The sequence below is a fragment of the Aythya marila genome (genome assembly GCF_965140915.1).
Source record: "Aythya marila genome assembly, chromosome: 14".
NCBI lineage: Eukaryota > Metazoa > Chordata > Aves > Anseriformes > Anatidae > Aythya > Aythya marila.
In genome coordinates, this window is record NC_139055.1 from 7,164,970 (window position 1) to 7,190,903 (window position 25,934).

Here is a 25,934-nt window from a genome sequence, read left to right on the forward strand (position 1 = left end):
TCGCAAATCCAGCACGACTGAATTAAGGATGTTGCCATCAGAGAAGACACAACCCTTTCTACTTCTGCTTCCTCACACTTTCCCAAACCAAATCTGACTAAGGCTGTCCAAACCCCAGAGCAGAAATCTCGGCTCTGATGTATTTAAACAGCATTCATTGCTGCAGGAATTTCTTCTTGCCACTGTGCACAGCGGCACAGGTTCATGCCACAGCAGGACAAACATATTGCCTTATTAAACAAACCCAGAAAGACATCTCTGTTTGCAGTAAAAAGATTCGCGCGGTCGCTTAAAATATTCCAGATGTTTGAGCCGGGTGAGGTCTTCAGTCTTGTTTAGTTTGGGATATTTTAAAGCATTATTCATAAAGCATGTTTCAGGGTGGGTTGGCTTGAATAATGTGATTAAAATTGCTGATTTAAACGAGCAAGCTGGAAATCTTGAATTTTAATCTTGTTTCAGTATGTAGCTTCTAGACATTTCCTTTAAAAACAGTTGATTCTCTTTGATTCCTATAATTTGATACTATTCAACAACTAGGAGCATGCACCGAAGCTATACATATGTAAGCAATTACCCAGCTTAACGTTCTGTTGATACAGAATCACATCCTTAATAGCTTTTTTTTCCTAGAGGAATTCATTTTTACTTATTGTTTGTATTAAGTTGCATGTGGAAACCAAAACTCAATTAAAAACTGTAACAATTTTACATTTAAGCGATTTTCTGACCTTTTTTTTTTCTGCTCGATGCCTCAGAAAAGTAGCAGATGATTACCCCGACAGGTACGCGCTGCACGCCCGAGTGCTGAATCACAGCTCCCACATGGCCTCACCTTGCAGACACCTCAAAATCCTCCTGCTGCTCCATCTCCTCCCGTCCCACTGCCTCGTTTCCTCGAAGGGGAAGGAGACGTTTCCCTTTAATTAATTTCTCAGCTCTGAATCGCCTAACCGGTGAGTAGAAAGAGCTGCCTGAAGTGTGAAAACCCCTCCACAACCCCGCCGAAAAGGCTGGAGAGCTGCTGCTGGAGGAAGCCAACAGCCTCCTTCCCCCACATCCCTTCTGTGTTCCTCACACCTTACACAAAGCCCACCCCTGGAATTTTTTAGGCCGTAATTTGAAGGATTTGAATAAGCACAATTGCATTAGCTTGGGCTTGCTCTGCTGGTCCAGGAAGGCCAGACAGGAGCAGCGTGCCCAAATCGTGCTGGGTTTCGGAGGTCCTCCTGGTGCCTGAGCATTCATCACGTCGGGATGCGTCCTGTCTGTCTTGAAAGTTGCTTAAAGTGACACCGAGGGAAGAATTTAATTTATAGCCCTATTCTTTTAATCTTGGACAGCCAGATTTTTTCAGACATCCGTTTATTCCTCCTTATAATATATTAGATGGAGTAACTGCACCAGAGTCAGCTTCGAGGCAGCAACTCACTCTCAGGGGTTCTGCTGACATTTATAAACTGATCCTATTTCTCTCTTGTGTTTTATGTTATCAGCTAAACCTGTCGGCTTAAATTATTGCCTTGTAACCAAATCACAGTTATCTATTATTCTGTTATGTGTACGTTTCTGAAGCTCTGCCCCTATATCAAGTTTTGCAGGGGCTGAAAACAAGACTATAAATGAATAAACAAATGGAAAACACAACACCCCTCCGTCACACACACAGCTACGGGAAGAAGCAGGCATGGTAAACACAGACTATCTGAAGGCAGTGAGGTGTCACATAATATCCAGGTGAGCCCACCTCTCCTTTCCTAGACAAGGATCAAATGCCAGCCACATTTCCTGTATCCCCACGTTTCCATATCCCCGTTTTTCAACAGGGGAAGTTTTATATCATGTGTACACGCGCAAACCTCATATAGAGGTCCACAATATCGCACTGAGTTTCCCCATCTCCTGCCCGCCTCCAACTCGAGCTGTGGTCCATCGATGTGCCCAGCAAGAGCAGCGCACCACGGATGTGGGATTGTGCCAGGATCACCCTCCTGCTCCGTCCTGTCCCCAGCACAGCATTGCTCTGGGATGTTCTGCAAGCAGGAACAGGGCACCACAGCACCCCCGGGCAGCCCCTCGGCCCCTGCTCCTTCACATCCTCTTGTCTGCTCACTCCCCGAGCCAGCATCCTCATTTGCCATCGGAAAAAAGATAAAATATCTATTCAGTGTGAAAACAACCCACCGTTACAAGTCAGAGACTGGCTCCACAGTTCTTGGAAATCATCTTGGTGTCTGAGAGAATATCAGATACGATCTACCTTTCCTTGCTCTTTGTTCGTTTCGGTGCAGGTGAGTGACAAGAAGGGCCTTTCTCTCTGATAGAGGCAACAAAAGAATCTGCAAATCGATACCTGAATGTTCCCAGCAAAACAAACTGGCAGTGCTGCAGTACTGAAAATAATAAGGCTGCACAAGACTGGCAGAGCGTTCTCAAGAAGTGATCTGATGACACCACATCTCCGCCTTCAAAGAAAATAATGATTAAAAAGCACGAGGAGACAAACCCCAGGAAGCAGCACAGCTTCCCTCTGCTGCGCCCCAGGAACCACCAGTGCCAATTTGGAGCACTGAAGGGACGCTGGGGCATCCCGGTGTCTCCTGAAGCCCCAAAATCCCATAACCAGCCAAGAGGCAGCACCAGGATTATCCCCAGTGCGGCTCAGATCAGAAAGAGCCGCGGCCTCTTTGCTGCAGAGAGCAGGGGACAGAGCCCAGGCTGGAGCCAGGGGACAACTCCTTGCCTGGGGACGCTCATGCAGGGTGATGACAACAGCCCCGGCACCCCCAGGCTGCCCTCACGGCCCTGCCTGCGGAGCTGCTGGGATTTCACAGGAGCAGCCAGGTGAGCTCTGACGCCCGCTTCCCACGCTGAATGCTGTGCTCGAAGAAAATCAGAGGAACCAGCCTGAATCTGGAGGGGTTTGGTGTGTGCGCTCCGACTCCGGCCTCGCTGCTTAGCAGTGCTGAGCAAGGAGGCAGCCGGAGCCTGTTTTTTTTTTCCTGTAAGGCTGAGTCACAGCACTCCTCGGACTGCTTGTTATTTCAAAACAGAACATTTTTACATACAAAAGGAAGAGAAGATGTGTAGCAGGCACAGGTCAAGAAGAGATGGATTACTGATGGGAAGAGGAAGCACAGAGCCTGAATCTCATTTTGCTATTTCCTGCACTTTTTTTTTTTTTTTAATCTTTTCTGCTTAGCTTTCTGTATTAGTTCATCCAGCACTCCCAGGTAAGCGCCACCTGGAAAGGGAATTAATATGCTATTTATCACCTCTTAGGGCTGGGGGAGGTTCAGCAGCAGCAGGCCCCAAAGCTCCCCACAGAAGCTGCCCCAGGCATTTCCCCCTGCCCCTCGTTGGCAGCGCGGGCAGCGAGGAAGCTGCAGCTCCAGCACCCTGCTCAGGGTGAGGTCTCAGCTCCCGTGGTGCTGGATCGAGAGCTTCACACAGATCCTACAGCCACTGTGTGCACAGCTCTCGTTTCCACCAATTCTGCACTTTCTGCTGGGAAATGCCACCCTCTGTGAAGCCCAATCCTCCTTGCTGCCCATCGCTCCCTGCCTCCTCAGGTCTGCACAGTGACAGCAGGGGCTCTAATTACCTACTGTAATTAATTAGAAACTCCTTTTTATAACTACCATACGCATGCCATGTTCATAAACTGTTCCTTAAGGATGTGCTTGTGGCATCTGTAGGGGATCGCATCTCTTCCAGGGCTGCCTGGATGGCTGGCAGCATCCCTGGGCTGCCTCTGTCTGCAAACAAGAAGTTCTTGCAGTGTCAAGCTGGTTTTATCACCGTTATTTTGTCTTATTATTGCACCTGGGAGACCTCAATACGGACAAAGATCCTGCTGTGCAAAGTACCTACAAGAACAAAGAGACCTCACTTCTTGGGATTGCAGAGGAAACCACGGTAGAGGAGTTTTGTCCTTATGGCAAGAGCAAACAACAACTTGAATCGTTTTCTTTTGTTTTCCAGAGTGCACAGACAAACACAGAGCCCGAAGGGCCTGCTCCCAGGCTTGGTGATGCTGAGGGGAACCCACCTGTGGGGCTGAGCCCTGGGTGAGCAGGGTGTGCAGCCCTCTGGGAAGCCCCATGGGGTGCAGGCCATGCCTGTGTGCTCTGGAAGGACTCCCAAGCCTTCCTACAGGGTAGCCCTGCTGCAGCACAAAGCCACCAAACCCCAAAGTCTCAGGTATTTAACTTCTTCTTACTCAAGATAAGCAAAACTGTTCTGAATTGCACGAACACAGGATTACTACAGTGTTATGGGCATCGACACCCCACAAGCTGCCAGATGCAGGGGCTGCGTCCCTTTGTGCTCAGTAGCTCTCAGCAGCATCCTGCACCAGCGTCTTCCAGAAATGGCTGAATCTGATGAATTATTGAGAGACTGAACAAACAGATTAAAAAACAACAACAAACAAACAAGGATGTTTCACATAAAAGACACTTAGTTGGTCTGTTTATCTGACAAATTCTTCCTGTAATACTCCGAGCTATGCTAATAAACACCCTGTCAAAATGGTGATGTCTAAATCCAGAACCTCCGACCCTGCTTTTGCTCCGCTCCAAGCAGGGACAGAGATATCTGAAACGCTTTCCAGCTCACCAAGAGTGAACCCTTTCCCAGCTTCTGGCAGCAAAGCCACCCCAGGAGCACCCCACAGCACTGCACGGACCCACCCCAAGGTGCCACCCTCTCTGCTCTCACCCAGGGGTCCCAAAGAAGCAGCCCCATTTTTGGCTGGATTTAGACCATAAACAGTGCGCGAGGAATGGGCCGCTCCCCATTCATTTCTCATTTGGTGAGGTGGAAACTACTTACTGGTCCTTACTGGGACACTGCCTTCCAGTGGCTGATGCCGTGGGGCTCTCAGAGCACTCAGGGTGCTGTGAAACCAGGATTACAGAGAGACGAGTGCCCCCGGCAAACTCCTGGAGAACTTTGTCTTTCTTGCATCATATGATTTTAATGGCAACAGCTTGCCTGCTGCAGTAATGATGAGGCCTCTAAACACCATCCGTCAGGCCTACAGCTCAAACGCTTGTTTATCTGGAAAAGGATTTAAAGCTCCTCTTTTGTTCTAGTGCAGGGAGGTCTTTGTGATTTGTTTCCCTCAGCATATATAATGAAAATCTTTTTCAAATGTCTTCAGCATCCAATCCCTCCTTCCGTGACTCGACCCGCAGCTAAAGGAGAACAAAGCCTTGTGAGGAAGGCGCCCTCCAAGAAGTAATACTTGGTTAGACGTGCGAAAGCATCAGTTAAATTTGGACACTCAGCTGGACCGCTGCTTACGGCTGCCAATTTGAGCCGAGCCAGCTCTCTCCCACTGCACCACTATTTATGCTCTCTCAATTACCGGCGAGCACCAGGAGCTGGGTTATTCAAACTCGCTGCGCCCTGCGAGCGCCGGGCTCCAGCTCCTGCCAAACCCACCTGCTGCCTTGGCTTGGCTTGGCCTCCGGGAGAGCAAAACAAGAGCCGAGCGAGCTGCCAGCCTGGAAAGCCATCAAAACTCCAACATCCTGGGGCAGGAGGAACCACAGAGGACAAGAGAGATGGTGGTCAGGCACAGGGCAGAGAATGTGTCTCCTGCAAGGCGTCCGCTGCTTTTTGGGATGCTGAGAGTGAACAATGGGAGCAGAGGCAGATGTTAGCGAGGAAAAGTCTTCGGGAAGGAGCGATGGGAGGGCTCCGAGAGGACATATGGAGCCTCTCTGATGGGAGGCCCTCCTGTAGCAGCTGTTGATGTATCTGCTGCTGCCGCCAGTAGAGAAAAGCTTCAGCTGGCACAGAGCTCCCTGCAACAAGTGCTTCTGCCCTTCCACCTCCCTCTGCAGAGGCTTCTCTCTCCCTTGCACTACAGCAGCAGGAAAAGCACCAGGAAAAGAAAAATAGTAGCACGGAGGAAGGAGAAAGAGGTGCCCTTTTGTAAAATTGGCAGAACCGTGTTTTGACTTTACAAGCAAAACTTTAGCTCCAGCTTCGAGCCAGTCGTTTCTTATGCACTACCACACAGCCTCGGTTACAGCGTGATGCATGTGTTTAGTGATTCCATACGAAGCACTTAATTTATTTTCTGCTCTCATATTGGGCTCGATTCTGTGAATGCTGGCAGTCGGGAGAGTTTAATCCCCCAAAGGTCCATGCAGCAGAAGAAAAGCGGAGATGGGAGGTGTGCAGCCACGCTCGGATCGTTTCAGCCACCAAATGGCTGGGCTGCACGGACGCGGGGCTGACCTCTGCCTCACCACGTTGGCATCAAACAACCACAATTTGCAAAAGCCAGTTGTAATCCCTCACCAGCTCACCAAGTTATTTATTCCTAAGCCTAAACTACTTCATAATGTCACCGCAACCTGTGAAATAATTGTCATCCCACAGGTGTATTTGTTACACTTGAAAGCCCGTCTGGGATGCTGCATGCTTATCTACATTCCGGGAAGATCAATGCAGAATGTAGGCAGAAAAGAAAAATGAGGATGACCAGGAGAATTGAGAATCTAACAGAAGGAACAGGGGATGATATTTATCCTGCCTAATTTTAGTAATCTAATAGTTAGATACTCTTCCTGAGCTAGGCAGCTCTGGCTTCTTTCCTGTGAAAGAGATTTGCACCTCCCAAAAATCCACCACAGCTGGCTTCAACATCTGTCCTGGAGAAGGAAAAATCACCCTCAAAGAGCCTCTCTCTCTCTCTCTCCAATGAGCACTGATATGACCACGACAGATGAACACAAGGGCAGAGAAAATTGCCCTCAAGGAACCTGGCGATGCAGAGGCATGACAAGGACAACTGCTCTCTTGGGAGGGATAAGCTGGCAGGACCAACGCCGGTGCGACAAGCAGGGGTCCTAAGCTTGGTCACGCTGAATCCATGGCTGGAAATGAGAAGCTGAACCCTAGGATTGTGCAACAGGAGGAGAAAGGGGCAATAAAAAAATAAAGAAAGAAAGAAACAAGCCTGTTTTGGAGAGGAAAGGCTAGGAAGCTTCAGCAGGGGTTCTTCACGACTGGCTCTCAGTGGTCTCCGTTCCTCTCCCCACCTTCTGCATACGTAAAGCAATCAAGGCTGAAATGGAAGAGGCAGACACGTACCACAGAGGAAAAACAACCTCCCTCACAGCTCCAGCCATCCCTGGGAGCGTTTCAGGACACGCTGTGCTGCTGGCAGAGCACGCGGCGTGTTGACTCGGACTGCCTGGCCGCGAGACGCGTGTCAGCTGGCCCGGCGCACGCCTGCTCCACAGCAGCCCCGTTCCATCCCAACACCCAAATTCCCCCAGCCTACAGCATCCACCAGAGCCAGGAGAGTGCAGGGCCGCAGGCAGTTGGACAACATCTCCCCGGTTACACGCTGCAAGGTGCCTGATCCGAAAGGCACGGCTGCGAGACGAGCAGAGCGCACGGAAGGCACCGTCTGCCAGCTCTGCTGCCAAGCTGTAGTGAGAATGAATTTGAATAATAAAAGCTGGGATAAGGAGATGCCTTGGAGAGCGGGTTGGTATAGTGCCTTCCTAAGCTTCAATTTAAAGCCTCATTTCTATAGCTAATGCAGTCGTAAGGGACATTAGCCTAATTTTTGTCAAGAGAACTTGTCAACACTGCAGTATTTAAGAGAGGCGCTAAGGACTTGTTTTATCTCACAGACAGATCACGGAGGAAGAAAGTAGTTGTGCCGCCCCTGGTTCGTAGCAAAATAAATTGACATTCTCCCTGGGCCTCAATGAGGGGATGGAGGATGCTTCTCTCTTTATTTTTTTTCTTTTTTTCTTTTTTCTTTTTTTTTTTTTTAAAAAAAAAAAAGCCTTGCACTTTGCTCAGGGTGCTGTGCACCCGCTGCAGCAGAGATCGGGTCCAAACCCACCGCAGGATTGGGTATGGGAACCTACGGGGAGCTGCTTTACACAGCCAGGACATCAGTCTCGTCCTTTCCTTTCCATATAGGTTAGCTAAAACATTTGCCCCAGTTCCTGAAGGGCCTGCTGGTGGTGCTCACCAGTTTAACCACAGATTACCAGCAGACTGATTTCAGGGCTACGCTGAGAAGACTGCTGGTGGAGGCAGAGAATTGGATTTGCCTCTTCAGCTGCTCCAGCAGGAGGCTGAAATGGAAATTGCCTGGGCTGCTTTTAAGTGATGCTCCTTGGGTGAGTCAGCAGAAAGCAAAGGACAGAGGCTGTAACCTGCATCTTCAGAGGAAAAAAAAAAAGCTCATTTGCACGATCCTGTTCCCATCATACCCCTGCTAATATCTTTGGCATCTGTCACGGTAGAGTCATTCAAGTGCTACAAACTGCAAGTGCCTTAATACATTCCAGCACGCCGCCCCTGGCACACACTCCCTTTGTCCCAGCAAGGCTGCTCCCACCCCGTTCCTCCCTCCCTGAGGGACACCATCCCCTGCAAGCCCCCCTTGACATCTGGGGGGGCTTATCCTCCAGCTGCACAGCACCATACCGGAGCTTTTTAAAAGAATTCGTGTGTTCCTACAAGCCTGGGTGCATTAATGCTGGCATGGTTTGTGCTATCCACGTGCCAGCCTCAGAGCTGCGTTTGTACCGAGTCCCAGATAATAACGTTGGTGCCATGGCACAAACACCAGGGCAGGAGCTGCAGCTCCCCAAATGCAAACCGCCCTCTTTGCAGGAGCACGATCTGGGGCTGCGGGCTGACAGGCAGGAGGACAGCTCTGCTCTGCTACAAATTCTGCACTCGCAGAAGAGCTAAATCATTACGATGGCCAGAAACGTCCCTTGGGAAGGAAATCCTCTCAAAGATAAATCAATAACTCAGTGTAATTTTAGCATGCAGCCAGGAGAATTTACATTGCCAGGAAGGCTGAGAGCTCTGCCACGGAGACAGAGCTGCAGCAGCATCAAATGGCCCTGAAGCACTCCCCCGAGCGAGAGCCCAGGCTCTGGGAACTGATCACAACGCTGGGAGCTTCACAAGAGCCTGGCCTCTGGTGTGACAGTCCCAAGAGGACGTGGCAGCAGGCAGGGACACAGCACGGCAAAAAGTCCCTGGCAAGGAACCTACCTCTCCCCAGCTGTCCTCCTCCACGGCCACGGCAGAGCTGGCAGACACTTCGGGGTCTAAGGGGTAAGAGCAGGGAAGCTGAAAGCACGAGTTAAAGGCAAGGGAAAGCGTTACAGCCACTGTCGTTACCCTCTGGCTGGGGTTACAGAGGTTCCCACCAGCCAGAGCATCTGCAAAATAAGGCGAGACAGTGATATGCTGCAGAGTGTGCTGTGATTAATGAGACTGCAATTTACGTAATTATATTAATGCAAAGTACACTTGGACCAATAAGTTCAAGGAAACTAATGACACTTTACGGCGCAGTTCAACACTGAGCAGTAACTCTGGCAAAAAGAGGGGAAAAAAAATAAATAAGGACCCTAATTATTCAGCAGTTCTTCTCCTCGCAGATTCTCAGGGTCAGCTTGGAGGAGAAGGTGGCCTGAATTATATTTTCGTTTCCAGAACATCAACAGAATTGCTAACTAAGTTCCAGTGGCAAGGTCGAAGCCTGCCCGTCGTCGTGCACGCCGTCCCCTCCCGGCTGCCGGCTCCAGCAGCGCCGTCAGCAGGCAGGGCTCGGGCTGGCAGCGTCTTCTGAGCCACCAGCAGCCCGCGATGCTCCTCCAGAGACACCTTTTTGCTCTGGTTCCCAGCACGGATGGATGAATTACAGCAAACTCCTTAGAAGCTAAAAGCGGTCTCCGTGAAGAGCAGGACTTGAAACTTGCTGAAGATAAGCTCAATGGGCGAACACCCCGATCCCTCTGGCAGCAATTTGCTGTATACCCACACCGCTCCCATCTTGTGGCCAAACCACCGGGCAGATGTGGAGCCTGTGCTAACACCCCGAGGGCTGGAGACGTCCTTTTTGCACGCAGAGCGAGCAGCAAACACGTCCACAGCTGCCTGGGGAACCAGAGTGGGGCTGCTCAGCACAACGAGAGGATGTGGATGTGCCAACTCGTGCCATTCTTTGCCCCTCTGAAACGCCGAGGGCTGTTAGCAGAGCTGACCCAAAGGGGACTGGTTGGGTTGGCACCAGCCCTGAGCCAGAGCTGGAGATGTGTAATGAGCACCCCAAAGAGGAGCGCGGCATCCCGCTATGTTCCTATGATACAGGACACGAGGCTGTCCAAGAAGCCACCACAAACAAACCTGTGATGACAACACAGGACAGGAGACACAAAGACACCTCCGTGCCCAGCACAGACGCACACCAAACCCCACCAGAACACTGCACGTGGGCCCATTCGGGGCTCAGGAGCCCCAACACCCAGGGGCTACGAGGAGATAAAGCTCCCCAGCTAGCTCGAGGCTCGGCAGCGTCCTGCAAGACGAAACATGCAAAAAGCCAACTCGATGACTGGGAAGATACATATAAAGTAATCTGTCACATGGCAATTTGTGCGCACCCAAATGTCCTGCAATGCAATTAGAAATCAATAGCAAGAAGCAGAACCCCTCAACCACGCAGCAAAATATAAAGAACACTTGTAACATTGATTTTTTTAAAAGTGCCTAAGAGAAGACAGTTGCGAAAGAGCCTGAGAAATCAAAGCAAAATGCCTGAATTGAAGCCCTTTTTCTTAAAAAGACATTAATAATGGATTTTCAATGCAAGAAGAAAAACTGAAACCCACACCAAATTCTCCTGGTAATAACAGCTTTCTGCAAAGCCCAGCTATTAACGTAACAGGGACGTCCATCAATCAAGCACGCAGAAAGTACTTGGAGAGCTAAAAAAGGAGCAAGCAAACATCTGCTTTTGGCAACTTAAATTTTGCCCTTAAATGCAAGAACACAATAAATTGTTGCAAGGTTGGGCTTGAACTCATTTTCCTCCATCCTGGACAAGTAAATGCTGAGTATGGGGGTAAAGGTCTGCAAATACAGCGCTCTGCCATTTGTGTGCATGAGAAATTCGGAGAAACAGGCGGGATTTCACCTGTAGACTAAGCAGCACTTGACAAACACCCGTGCCTTTCTCAGAACCAACAACACAATCTCTTCCCAGCAGCAAACGAGTGGCAACACCCGCAGCGAAGTGACAGCGAACGATTCTTTGAGCCTGCAGCTTTAGCAAGTACCTTTTTGTAGTTCAGGAAGTTCCTCTGAACTCTTCTGCACCCCCAGCCATCCTAAAGCTGTCCAGGGCTCTGTTTACAAGCTGAAATGAGACCAGGGTGGGATGAAAAGGCATCGAGCTTGCTCTGAGGTAAGTCACATCCCTTCTCATTTCAGCTCCCCTCTTCCTGTTTCGGTGCAGTGCCCACGGGAAGCTGCAGTAATTAAGAGAGGTTTTGGTGCCTGCGCTCCCCAGGGCTCCCATCTCCGCAACACTTTGCTCCCAGACAAGCTCTGTCTGACTGGGGTGTGAGCAGCAAACCTAACAACTGCTGGATTTACACCACAAAAAACCAACAGCCAACCAGCTGGCAAAGAAAGTGACTGAGGAGCCCCTCTGCCTCTGATATTTCCTCTTTCTTTAAACAAACTGGGTCAAAACAAGTGCTAACGAACAGAATTTACTGATTCAACTGGAAACCGTAGGCACCGCTGCAACTAAGTCTTAATATATTCTGAAGAGTGACACTATCAAATGACATTATGGAAGTCTGTATTTATTGTCTCCCCATGCTTGCTGTATCCAAGGTGCTATGTTACACTTAATAACAGCTTTTCTCCCCAGCTGCCAGTGTTGCAAATCCTGCCTGACACCTGACAAGCGAACGGTTGGGGTTAGCCTACCCCCCCAGGTACACACATCTCCACTCCATATGGAGCTTTAGCAGCGTGTGGAGGGATGAGTGATTAAAGCAGCACTGCCCAGGCGAGGCACAGGCAAGTACAGACCATCTCCTCGTGTGCTGGCTCCGCAGGGCTCACCGAAGCAGCAGCAGCATCCTTTGGTCCCTCCTCCATGGACTGGAGCGAAGCAGAGGAGCCCAGCTCTGCTCCCTGTGACGTGCGCCTCAAGGGCCCCGCATTTCACTTTCAGACCTTGGGCACAACCTTCCTCAAGCGTGGTCTTCATGGCATGTCGTGTTTTACCTGTCTGCAGGGTATTCTGAAGTCTGAAAGCAATTTACCTCCGCACTCAGGCTGTACACGGGCAGTGCCTCGGGCTGCGGATGGGCGCTTGGAAAAGATGCTGCCGTCCCACCCTGCCTGCACCATCTGCACTGCGGAGGAGACAAAAGAAATCACGTGAACCACCTCTAGTCCACTTGAAGAAAAAGGAAAATGGTTTGTGGTGTGTTTTTTTATTGAGTATAGATGAGAGTGAACAGAGAAAACAGGCAGTGTAGGTGGTTTGACCTAACCCGAGGGCCTTTGTTGTCGGAAATGAAGGGGAGCGTACACACTCGCTCCCTGCAGAGCGGCTGCATTAACACCTCTCACCAACACAGCTTGAGTTGGACGAGCCTCGGCTTTTCCTTCTCTTCTCCTTGCCAGCAAACCCGGACTCGCCTGCAGGCAGCAAGGCAAAGGTACCAGCTCTCCTCTGGCTGCAGCCTCGCTCTGCTCCTCTTGCAGGACGGGTCCTTTCCATTCTGGAAAGGAAGCCAAAGTTTTGGAAAAGAGCACCTGAGGAGATCAAAGTAGGTGGAGAGGTGATAAAACAGGATGAGAACAGTGCAAAGCTTCTCGCCTCATCTTCCAGGCTCTGGTCCCCAAGGTTGCCTTGGCTCTGGCCTCAGGCTCCAGCCCCGCTCGGCCCCACATCTCTCCAGCAGCCGGTCCCAGTCACCGCTTTGTCGCCTCTCTTCAGTGGGGTCTGCGGCAACTCTTCCCATGTTTGCTTCGTTTGGGTTTCAGCTGATGTTGGCAGGAGCACTCAGCATCACCACCAGGCCTTGCAGCTCACAGGGAGCCCAGAAGAGATCTTGTCTTGGGAAAGGACTCTTACAGAGTCCCACCAGGCCCCTCCGGAGACCATCCAGCCCAAGCCCTGAGCAGGGCCACCTCACATGCCCAGGACTGCGCCCAGCTGGCTTTGGGGCATCTCCAAGGACAGGGATCCCACCACCTCTCTTGACAAGCTGCTCCATCATTCCATCACCCCCCAGTACAACAGATGTTTCTACATTTCAACAGAATTCCTTCTGTTTCATTTTGTTCCCATAACCTCTTCTCCTGTGGTGGGGCGCTGCAGGCTCCTTTCCCTCGCTCTGCTGCCAGTGCTGTCCTCACGCAGCCCAGGAGCCTGCTGCCACCTCTGCCCCAAGGGCACGCTGTTGGTCTGTGTTCAACCCCGCAGTACAACGGATGAAGAACAGGTGAGCTTCATTTCAAATAAAAAAGAAAGCAGATTATATCAAAAAGGTAAATGCATCTTACAAACGGTCTTGAAGGCAACTTTAAAGGTGCTTTCGGAAACACCACCAGACAGAAGCAGAAGTGTTTCACCTTGGCTGCAAGACAAATGCTAAAAATAAAACCTGGTCTGGGGTTAAAATGTAAATTGTTGGTTAGATCTATTTATTCACACCCTGCAGTGATGGCAGAGACATGCAGCTTGATGTTTTTGCTTTTACTTTGTGGGATCATAGGCACATTCCTGTTATTGCCATTGCTGCTTGCAAGGTCTTTACAACCCTGGGAGATCTCCAGCAGAAGAGGAGAAGAAATACCAAGTGACAGACTGCATACATTAATTCCGTATTCAGATAACATCCTGGTGCAAGCGAATGACCCAAGCGAAACTTCCTGCAGTCTGAAGGAGTAGGGAGAAAATCAGGAGAGAAAAAAAGAATCTCTGAGCTGAAGAGCGAGAGTTTGAATCGGAAATGTTACCTCTAATTAGAATTTCCAACGCCACCATGCTTACTCCTTCCAAGATGTAAATATTTAATAAAAAATTAAACTTGAATACAGTTCTGTGAGGTTCTTCCAATCAACTGGAGTTAGCTCTACAAAATGTCAAGACAGACCCGGGGAGATTATAAGCTTCTTTCCCAAGCTTATGCTGGTAGAGCAGAGCTGGAAAAAAACAGATAGCTATTTCTTAACTCTGAATTTGCCTTGAGATGCTAAAGGAAGCTGTTTCAGTAAGGCAGCGACATTTGTTTTGGTGTGCGCTCAAGGAAGAACAAATGCAAAACAAGCTTCGAGACTTCACGAAACATCAAATAGCTGCTTTAATTTACATCTCAGACAAATTCCTTGCAGCTTCTAAAATGAAGGGAGGGCAGAGAGCAAAGAAAATACTCTGCCAAATCAGGACAGCATGATGGATACCTAGACTTTTCCTCAGAAGAGCAAGGTGCTTTTAAGCCAGAACGGAGGAGGCAGAGCACCTGGCTCTGGAAAGGGTTTGTGGAAAAAGAGAATCTGTTCATACTGTGACCCCATAAATAAAAGTATGGAAAAATTAAAAAGAATAGTTGCAGCCTCATCTGAGCATGAGCACTGATTGCAGCCATGAACTGTGAAGGACCAGGATGAAATGTTCCTCACAGGAGCCATTTCACCGTGTGCCGAGTGCCCAGAAAATATCTCTGTGCTCACCCACCTACAGTCGGTTTCCTAGAAATTCTAGGAAGCAGAGTCCTCGGGCACATCCAGGAAGGAACAGCCAGAGCAGGACCATGGGAAAAATATTTTCTCCCTAATTATGAAGAAGACAATGCTGTGAACTCGACAAACACAACTGGGACCAACAGCACACACTGAGGGTACGGCCACATCTGCGCCTCGTACGAAGGGTTCCGAACCGATCACTCTGGCCACGGGAGAAGGAAGGTGCTCAGATGGGCAATTCAAGATTACCGAGGCTGGATGCATTCCCAAAATGTTTTCCAAGAGGGATAACATTTTTCTTCCAAAGCACTGTTACAAGCTTGAAATAAATACACAGACTGTTAGATAAAGACAGAGATAAAAATAGGCCTGTTATTAAATACCTCTTCTTTAACGAGGTTCATCCTTCTAAACAGTCACACCAAGGTTATTAACATTATTACAGAAAATACAGCATGCTCGCACATAAAAACCATGGCAAGATATTTCTCATCGCCCAGCACACACTGAAGCATCTCTCAGCAACTCAAATCATCCCCGGCTTGGCTAAAAAAAGATAAAAGAGAGGAATGAGATCTCCCCTGTCTGGGAAACCATCTCTCCTTTCAAAGCATTTTCTCCCTTCCAAACAATGTAAATTTAACTATGTGAATGATTCCCACTGCTTACACCCACTGCAATACAGCTGGCATGCTTACTCTCGGAGCTAATGCTACATTTACTCTGTAACACCAGCCAGAGCATCATCATTAAAGCTCACTCTGAAAATATTTTGAGAAAATGCAGCCTAACCTCCTATTGCTGCACAAAAAAAAAAAAAAAGCCCTTGAATCTGCAGCCCCTCCATCACCTGGCTTACAACTGCTTCAAGCCAACCACTGACACGCTGCGGGGGGCACGGAGTCCTACCAGCAGCCAGCAGGAGTCACCAGCTTGTCTCATGTGAGAACGCAGCAGTACAGAGTTCAAATGCTGGACGTAATTGAAAAAAAAAGTACTGGCTGTGTGTTAGAGGAGCTAGCAAACTTTTATCTGGGTTTGGGGAAAAAAAATCTGGCTCCCAGTTCACTTCTCTGAAGCTGACACCGTCACGGACATGCTGGCAAGAGCATGGGCTGCAAAACCTCCCAGGTCACAGAGAAGCAGACAAGAAACACGAGGAAACGACCCCGCAGCCAGGACGGAGCCCCCGGTGTGTGGCACCAACCTGCTCCTCCCGCAGCACCGAGCAGGAAAAAGGGAACCATGGCTCCACTGCTCCACCTGCACCCTTCGTTGTCTTTTGTGGGAGGTTCTTGCAGTGTTTTTTTTTCTCTTGTTTTGTTCATTGGTTTGTATTAAATGTGTTCAGGTGCTGGCCTACTGAGTGCTGCTGCTTGGTTTTGTACTTCCCGGTGAGAAAGGGAAAGGCTCCGCGCCTCTGGTGTCTGGCAAGGGCCAGCTTGGTGCCCGAGGACCCAGTAACATTCACGGCTGTTTCTGCTACCTGGGCCCGAGGCAACGATGCTCCCAGCATCTCCACAGCTGCGGCCACAACGGCACCTCAGCAGGAGCTGCAAGCTGCTTTTACAGCCTGTATGTCCACGTCCAAGAGCGGGCATCCTTCAGACGGTACCTACTCGAACACACAAAGCTGCTCTCCACGTGCCATCTCAGCATCAGCGCTGGGCTCTCGCTCTGTTTTACACTCTCGCCTTCCAGCGCATCCCACCAGAGCCAGAAGCAGCACGGGAGGCTTCAGCCCAGCACTTTTGTCCGAAAAGACTTGTGGTGTAAGGAAGAATTAGGCAGGAGTTTGTAGGGGAGGCAGCCTGAAGAGACTCATCCATCCTGGGACGTGAGGGTGAGAAGTCAAGGAAAGCACACAAGGATGGGGAAGCTGAGAGGAGGGAGCACAAAGGCATGCAGTGAGAAACCGGGCTTATAGGCATGAGATCCTTTTCGGATATCAAAAGCACGAGGATGGATGGAAAGACAGGCAGGAGAGCTACCAGCAGCCAGAACTCCAAGCTCTGAACATTTGCAACTGCTCTCAGGACTGCCTGGGCTTTCCTGTTGGCTGTGACCAGCCTGCAGCAGTCCCTGCTGCTGGCCAGAGCACGCCGTGACACCAGCACAGCCAGGATTTCTCCCTTCTGCAGAGCGGTAACAAGTTGAAAAAGGAAAGCAAGAAAGAGAACTGGAAAAGCAGCATTTCATCTGGTATAAATGAGGTTCACACACGTCAGGCTTTGCAAAAACAAGCGTACCCTTGTGGCTTACTGACATCTCTCGCAGCCCCCCCTTGGCAGTGCTGACACAGATATTTCGGAGACCTGCCTACGACTGCCTGAGTCAGGTCGGGGTCACCCAGAAGCCGGAGATTGGGACAGATTCATTAATTCAGCAAAGCAATTAGCAGGAGGCAGGTCAGGCCACCCCAGTGAGCGGCACAGGCGAGACGCCCCCCAGAGCCAGGCGGGCTGTGGGACAGCTCTGGAACGGGACCGCTGAGCCAGGGGGGCTCCTCGGATGGGGAGCAGAGCGACAGGGACTGGCAGGGCACCTTGCGGCTCTGTGTGCACAGCCCTGATCCTGCTGTCACCTTCTCCTCCCAGCTTACAGCCGTGCGGGCTCGTTTGGAGGCTGAGATCTCCTGAAAGGAAGCCTGATAACGAAGCTGGACCCAGTTATTCCCCAGCCCGAGTCTCGCTCTTTCCAGCAGCGTCACAGCAGGGCTTTCAAAGGAGCTGCTAAAATTAACTCCCAGTGCGAATGCTGTCTTTGAGAGCCGTGTTTCCACATGCACAAAACCTTGTTTGTGCAGCAAATGAGACCCAGGAAGACCTGGGACAAACAGGAACAGCAAAGATAGCTACTGACAGAGAAAGCAGCCCAAGGACCTTCGGAAGCTGCAGCCATGGATATTTAAATGCTAAGTGATGTATCATCAGCTCCCTGCTGAACTTAAGATGGTTTCATCTTCACAGAAGCAGCAACAGCAGCATGCTCACATCAACTTCCCTCTTGCAATTTGATCGAGAGCGGCAGTCGTGGCTGCTTATTTTTTTTTAACTGCAATATAATTAGGCACTTAGGAAAATGACTGCACAGTGCAAACGCTACAGAGTACCCGCAGGTATCGGCATGGAGCTCTGCATGTCACACGTTTAACCACAGCCCAAGGAAGGGGCCAGCCCAGCTCCTGGAGCGTGTGCTGCAGCTGAGCGGGTGCCAAGACTTGTGCCTGACCCTGCCAGACCCGGCGCTGCAGCACCTCAGCCACCAGCACAGGATTTTGCTCTGCTGCTCCAGTCCCGCTGCTCTGGACCCAAGGAAGCCTTCCTGTGGCCCAGTGCTGGTTGCTCTCAAATGGAAACACGCACAGCAGACTGCAAATATTTTGATATTTTCAGCAGATGAGGCTCTCATTTGATCCGTCTGGAGCTGGAGACTGGCCGCATTAATTCACAACTTTAGACTGACAGCTCAGAAACCTGCGAGCGAGCTCCTGCCGTGCTGGGGAATGCGAAAGTGCTGCTGCCACTGAGGTGCACAGAGCCCAGCTGCAGCCCAGGCCCCCCCGCCTTGCTGGTTGCTGCGAAGGGAGGTGATGATTAACCCCCTTTTCCTTTCCTAATTAAACACTTGCCTTTTTCTGCTTCTTCAAAGCAGCAAGAGGATTACAGGGGTCTCCGGAAACTCAGCGGAGAGAAAAAGTCAAAGAAGAAAAGGGTTAGCTAAGAACACAACCCTCAGTGATAATGAACAATGAAAGAAACAAAAAAAAAAAAGGAGCAAATCACTGAAACCAGCCCAGAAGGATTGCTCAGCCCTGCTCCCTACAATCCCCGAGCTGGGGGCAGCTGCAGAAAGCACAGGGTGTACCACCACACACATCCACTGCTCTGATGTTCTGCCCCAGGCATCTGCCCTTGCCACGGCCAAGACAAGATGCTGGACTGACATAAACCTTTGCTATAAGCCAACACGGCCTTCTCATATTCACACGCTAAGTTTCCTGGCATTTAGGACCTCAAATAATGTTGCTCTCCACAGAGTTTGCCACCACATCCTTTTGCCTGACCTTCACGGCAAGGCCTTCCCAGAGGAGCAACTTCTGATGCTTATGTCAGGTGGAAAAAATCTGCTGGTCGGTGATGTGATTAGCTGATCAGAGCAAGCTGGTTTTCAATCATCAGCAGGAACAGCTCTCACCCTATGTTTCCCTGTGTTTTGTTTAGCCAAGTGCCCAAATGACAGAAATAAGTAGTGCCTTGGAAATGAAGCATTAATGTGCCCTCGGACGCTGTGTGGCGGGTTTGAGGTCACCTGGAAACATGGACTAAACGCATTTATATGCAGGAGCGCACAGAAAACTGTCAGTTTGACATAGAGGGACCAGAACAGCTGTGAGCGCAGTAATCTCAAGGACAGTTTTGTCATCGTGACCGTCCAAATAACCACAAGAGGTCCCCGCCTTGCAGGTTCCCCTCCTCTTCAACAAGAACATCCTCCAGTGCTCCCTGTCATCTCTGCCACCCCACAGACTAAGGAGCAGTCTGGTTCCCACAGCCAAAGGGTGCCTTGAGAATCAGCAGGGTGCTCCTGTGTGCTGGCAGACTCACCTCCACGCGCTTGGAAAAGCTCAGCATAAGGAACAACAAAGCAGGCCACTTCAGCTAGGTTTCTCCAGAGAGCTTCTGACTCATAAAGGTACGATCATCTGGTACAAGTGCATTTAAAAAGGAAAAAAAATAATAATAATACAGGAAGCACAACTTCAAAAAGAAAAATCTGTCTCTGTGACGGAGACACTGAGATGAGGAATGATGCAATCAGAGGCAGGAACATCCATTCAGGGGATGCTGCAATCCCACTCATTAAAACCCAGGTAACCTGCAAGCTCCTACAGGCGCAAACCAAGAAGAGAGAGAAAAGCCCTGCAGATATCTTCATCATTTCCTCCGATGACACCTAAAAGACACGTGGAGGAGCTGGGAGACTTTGCAAGGGGCACGTATCCTTTCCATCTAACCCAACGGTGCCTGGTGCATTATTTAGTGCCAGGTGAAAAAGAAGCAATGCCTAACAAATACGTTAAAGGACTTTGTGAAGTCTCACCAACCTTTCCACAGCCCGTCAGCTGCCCAGCTGGCTGGCAGAAGAGACAGCTGATCCCCCCGCTTCCCGATTGCAGGCGGCAGAGCTCTTCGGGTAACTGTCTCTCCGTGTTTGCATCCAGCTTCCTTCAGCAGCTTGAAGCGTGCACAAAGCACAGGAAGAATTTGATCAAAATCCAGCTCGCATTTGAGGCAGTGGGGGGACAACTGTACAAAGCAGCATTACACATACAGTAACAATTGAATTTTGTGGAGCGATTTGACAGGTTACAGGTTGATGACACTGCTGCAGTCTCGGTGGAAATGCAGTTTGATGCAATTAGCAGCAAGGAACAGGAAAAACAGCAGAATAAAACTGGAAACACACATATGAAATGTGAGCAACCATTGCTGGACTGGACACAAGCATAAAAATCAGGGGTTAACCTCAGAACAGGAACAAGATGAAACAGGAGTGCAACAGGGGCAAGGTAACTGGGAGCTCCCTTCTGCTATTTAAAATTGAAGGCCCAAAGTCTGAGCCACGTTTGCTTCCATGGGAAGAGATGGGCAGAGTTTGCTACACGGAGACAACGGGAGATGGGAGGGCATCCTGGGGAGCCAGGCAGAGGAAAGGAAATTTCTGAGTGCAGCTTCCCTCAGCCAGTGCCAAGCACACCCCAGCCAGGGCAGCCAGGAATCACAGCAGAAACCGAGTGAAGGTGCAGAACCACCAGACCTGTTGTGCTGCCAACCTGTGTTCCTGTTAAATGACCCAAACACACGTGCTACCTATGCGAGTCACGCAGCCACACACAGGATTTCACCCCAGTGAAACCTGCAGGAGACAAAAAAAGAGGCCGGCGGGAGGGGAAGCCAAGGAAGACTCCTTTTTCCCAGATGTTTTGAACCAAAGCCTGCACGAGCACCTGTAACGAGGACCTGCCACGACTAGACAATGAGGCAGGCCCCCAGGTAAGCCTCCTACAGCAGTCATTGAAATTCTTCCCTTACAGCACCCTGTGAATGTTGACAAGCTCCCCACTTCCATAAGTCCCTTACTGCACGTACCTAATGTGGAACTGCTACAGAAATAAAGTGGAACAAAACACCCAAACAATGGAGAAGGTACTTCGGAACAAAAATGGCAATGACATTTATAATAACTGCAAATATATCCATATTCTGCTCCAGCAAGGGTGGTGGGGATCTGCCAGTCTGCATACTGAGTAGGGACACCGCACGCCTTCCATACATAATAGTAGGAAAATGAAATGTAAGTGTATACTGCAGCTTTGTGAAATTTAGGGCCTTTTGCTAGACAGTTATGTTATAGAAAGATTTGCATTTGAAAAAGTCATTTTGCTCTATCTGGCAGAAATTTCAAGACAAATGGATCCCATATTTATTCTTTCGATAATAACACCGAGCACTGGATAGAGCTCTTTGAAATTCAGAGCACTTTATAAAAATTAATTACTACTTAGTTCACTCTTCTGAGGTGCAAAGGTATTACAGCCACGCATACACGAGGACACCAAAGCACAAGTGGATTAAACACCTCGTCCAGAACCACAAAGGCAGGCTTACTGATCATCCTAATTACTGAAATGTGTGTGCACACGCATCTGTGTGTGTTTAAAAGGCCTCTCCCTCTTCAGAGCCTTGCCCAGAATATGTGTTTTTGGAGTCAAGCAGCTTGCTCAGCTGGTGGCTTCTCACCATACGTGTCCCATACAAGTCTAATAAAAGATATCAACCCAAAATAAGGGAAGAGTTTTTTTTTGTGGTATGTATGGGTTAAGGTTTGAGGGATAAAAGCTGGATTTCATACAGCTAAGGAACAGAAAACCCATTGTTAAGAAGCTGTGTAGTGTTACAGTGACAATTCTTAATCAGATTGCCACTGAGCAGCATTTCATCAATCCACAGTGGAGCACAGCAGACCTGAGATATTGCGTGCCAATAAACGTTATGAAATCTGTCCCCTGACAAGCACACAAAGAGAGAAAGGGCTTTGGAGCTAGTGACAGAGACACATCACCACCTACAATTTGACTGGCAGCCCGCTCGACCTGCCCTGGTGAACCGAAGGCACTTTAGCAGCCACTCCTGTTGCTGGTGGGTTTGGTGACAGTGGCTTCTCTCTGTACTGGGTCATTGGGTCTGTACCTCTTTGTCTGAGCAGCAGCAGAAGAACACATTGTCATGGGAACAAACAGGTATTTTTAGTTTGCTGCAAGGCTTCTGCCGGCGGTGCCGGATGGGGTTTCGGAGGGACACTGTCATTAGGCAGCAGCACGTTACCTGGACGGAGAGTTTGCCATTGATGCGTGGGGTAAAACACTTCCAGGTCTTCGGGATCAGCATCATCATCTGCTATTGGCTCCTTCCCGCTGTCATCTTTTATGTCGCTCTCTTCTATTTTTGTAAGGGCAAATTCCTTTTGGACAGAAGAGATTCAGCTCATTAGCAATTGCATCTGGGTAATTTAGTGCCGGCTGAGAATACAAAATTTTTCCCTCACCAGCAGATTTTTTTTTTTTTGACATCCGAGATTCTTTCCACATGGTTAAATTTAGATTTAGAGTATATTAAAGGTTAAACATGCATAACTAGCATGACATTTGTGCTGAACAAAGCAACACAGCTTATTTCCTATTCCAGTGCAGGCTGCAGGCTTAAAACAGGCTTTTGCAGAGCCTCACCTATCTCAGAGTCAGAGCAAGGAGCCCTGACCGTGACTAGGGTTGTGTAACACTCCAAGACCCTGTTTTCCCTTGCCTAAAAATATGTCCAACTTTTAACTTTTTCAGCTGAAATTTTCCACACTAGTAGAACGCCTCAAACGTTGTTTTTGTTGTTGTTGTTGATTTTTTTTTCTTCTTTTTAAATGCATTTATTTCAGGCTTGGAGAAGATTTCAGCTGAAATAGTTCAGCGATTTCCAAAATAGGACACAGGGAAAACACACCCGATTGCCCGCATGATAAAAATGTGAGCATCCTCTCCTTCATGCGTGCCAGTGCCCTACAGGTCCTGTGAAACAAGGAGGCAGCGATCTCCTCACCACTCACCTTGCAGCCGGTGCACGCGAATGCAGAGGTGCAGAACAGTTAGCACGAGTGGCATGGCATTGCACAAAGGGAGAAACAGGCATGAAAAGCAGGAAAAAAAGATGCTTGCCCCTAGGGAAACCTCACTACTCACTGGAAAGCCTCCATAGGGAGTGGTGGGAATCAATGAAAACTTCAACAGACAGAATTATTAGGAGCACATAGTAAGTACCAGGCTCGCACTATCTCATAGCAGGCTGGAAAGTGTTTGGGAAGCAGGGCTTTGCTATTCTGGTTTTCACAGGAACAGATAAGGCAGCCCAGGCTAATCATCCAGATAGCTCTGTCTCCGTTGCAGGGAGTATTATCAGCTGCTGATATTGCCAAGAACGACACCACTGAATAATTTCCCCAAAACAGCCTACAGGGAAAGATGATTCCTAATTGTTGGCAATTAGAATAAGAGTTGCAGCTCACTTCATGAAGTGTGATATCAATCCTCAGAATGTTTCCACGGGGGGAAAAAAAAGAAGTCAATTAAGAGGTTAACTGGAAATTTCAGGCCATGCTCTGCCTTCACTTCTTCCACTTCTTGGAAAAAATGTGTGCATATTTACTGGCAGAATCTGGATGCTTTGCATATAAATATCTATTATCCAGTCTAGGAGAGTGTTTCTGAGCAGGAGAAACATCAGCCTGAGCAAAACACATACAATTAGCCGTGACAGGGGTAACACATTAAGATGGTTGACAAATCTATACAATGTTTTTATTCTGTCTGTCAACAGGGATTGAAATTTCAGAAATACCCTGGAAAAGCAAAGCTTAACTTCTACTTCCACTTAGTGCATTAGAGGCTCGAAATTGTTAAAATCATGACAAATGGTTAAAGCTCAGTAACAATCATAAACATAAAAAGCCGGGTTCTGCTGATGAAAATCAATGTTAACATTTTCTGAGCCGCAACTCAACAGGACTAAAATAAATGAGTGAGGGCAGTTATTACTTAGCTTATTTGTGCTGCTATATTATCATCCATGAGGGACTTCACGATACAGTCCATTGTAAATTTACCAACAGGCCTGCAACTGTTGTATCTGTTGAAACACTTAATGGAGATAGCTGATGTTTACAGCCTCTGCTCAAGGGAAGAGCTGTGGTCTAAGCGTCTGGACGGGTGCAAGGATGTGACTTGGCTCATTTCACTGTTACTGCTGCTGCTTGGCCCACGGCTGCTCTGCAATACCCTGCTGTCATTAGCACCTCCTGGGCGGTGACAAAAGGCACCAGCACCCAAGCAATTCTTCATTTACGCAGAGCAACAAATTGCATCAGTAAGCAGAATCATTTTTTGGTTTGTTTTCACAATTAAAACAGTGAAGGGAAAGATGTTTTCTAAAGATCAATGGAAATTTCCTTGCAGGCAGAACTTCTTGCTCCTTCAGCCTGAAATCCGCTACAGCAAGCTGAGAAACCTCAGCAGGGCCAGCTGAGACAACCTGCAGCCTGTTCGCAGCGGCGTGGCCACCACAGAGCCAATGCAGAAGGCGTGCAGGGAAAGGTGATCTGCGAGTGCACTGCCCACTGCATTGACCAGACACCTGATCTCCCAGGTCAGGCTGCCTGCCAGGCCGGGGCCAGCTGCCAGAAGGGAGGCACTCCCCTTCCAAATAACACCACAAGTAGCAAAATCCAAGTGAGACACAAGGGCCTGAGAGGGAGCTCCTCTAAACCTGACTCACTTGCGGTGACTCAACAGAGACACAGCGAGAAGCACAATCGAAGCCACCTCCTCTTGCCACTAGACCTCATCATCTTGGCACGGGGGATGTATGACAGCTCCAAACAGAAAGAGGGCCACCCAGCACACAAGAGCTGCCTGAGTCGCATTGTTCCCTTTATAAACCCTCTCGACTGAGCGTTTTCTGGATTTCCTGGGGTTGAGGCCTTCAGAAAGAAGCCCTTCTGAAAATGTGGTGCTGAAGACTGACTGTTGAGGAGGGAAGAGGGGACTGACCAGCTGCGGCACCATCCCGCGTGGGGTGACAGCGGGACCAGGGGGCTGTCACCCCACGGGAGAGGCAAGCCCCTGAACAAGCCCCTGCAGCCAGGGCGCTGACACTTACGGGAGCTCTCTCGCTTCGGCCTGTCTGGGAGCACACCACAGAAAGCAGCAAGACCAGCAGGCTGACCTTGGCACCAGCAGGGGGGCAACCAGCCCAGGGAGACATCGCCACCGGCCTGCGAAGCAAAGGAGAACGAAACCAAGAATATTTTAGTACAACATTTCACACGTTTCGGCATTCTTTATACACCATTTTTCAGCACAGCATAGGTTCAGGGGTGTGAGACAGCAAGGCGCAGAACACCTCTAGGTGTTAGCTCACAGGTCTCCTCGGGGGGGCACAACGACAGCAAGAGGTGCCAAATTTACTGCTAATGGAGTTTATAACAGGTAATGACAGAGTAGTCTATACTGACCCTGCAGGTGCTTATACATCTCCTAGAAAATGTGAAGAGACCAGCAACTCGTTGAAAATCCTTGTGCCGCTTGCATGGATAATAACTTCGGGGAAAAACAAAATTCGGTTGTTCTCCTGCCACAGTTTTCCATGCATGCGCCTCGTTGAGAGCACAAAAAATAGCTGCGTTAATTCAAATTAAACAAAACCATAAGCCATCAAACTATCGGGCATTTATCTAAACGCTTTGCTGGAGGAAAACACCATTTTGCAGAGGTGAACAAGATTTCCTCGGCAGCTCTGCAGCACGAGCCTTCCCCCGCCTGCCCGGCTGGCAGAGGAGCACGGTGCGGCCCTCGGTACCCCCGAGCACACGTTGGGAATACAAAGGGGGGGAAAAAAAGGAAGGCACAGCCCTGCTCCTGGGGCCAGCAGCCACCTTAGCAGGGAGCTGGGGGGGTCTTCACCCGCTCCGTGTGTGACCACGCTCGCCCTGACCCCCAGCACGAGGCTTTCAGCCACCGGCGGCGTTGGGCTCGCTTCTTCTCGCGCCGGGGTAGGAGCCGAGCTGCCTGCCAGCACGCAGGCTGGAGAAGTATTTCCTTTGATTGGCTCTAAATTTACATGCTGCTAAATTAAACTAAATGAGGTCTTTTGAAAGAAGATGGGACTGATTAGTTCCGTTCAAACACTCCTTCATTACTCATCCCTCCATCAAGTCTGCTCCTACTCCTAGCCAGGTTTTAAAGAATTTCCTCCCATCCACGCCGA

The 25,934-nt window shown here is 49.4% G+C and overlaps 1 protein-coding gene across 4 annotated transcripts in view; it reads right to left on the bottom strand.

The window, feature by feature from the left end:
* The window catches only part of SIL1 (SIL1 nucleotide exchange factor), an 85,811-nt gene that overhangs the window by 42,789 nt on the left and 17,088 nt on the right, over positions 1–25,934 (bottom strand). For all 4 annotated transcript variants that reach the window (XM_082771321.1, XM_082771318.1, XM_082771319.1 and 1 more), the window contains 2 exons: positions 24,828–24,942; positions 21,954–22,089 (listed from right to left, as the gene is read on the bottom strand). In XM_082771321.1, the coding sequence (XP_082627447.1) occupies positions 21,954–22,089; positions 24,828–24,932 (241 nt within the window). In that variant the 5' untranslated portion in view covers positions 24,933–24,942. The remainder of the gene's footprint in view (positions 1–21,953; positions 22,090–24,827; positions 24,943–25,934) is intronic.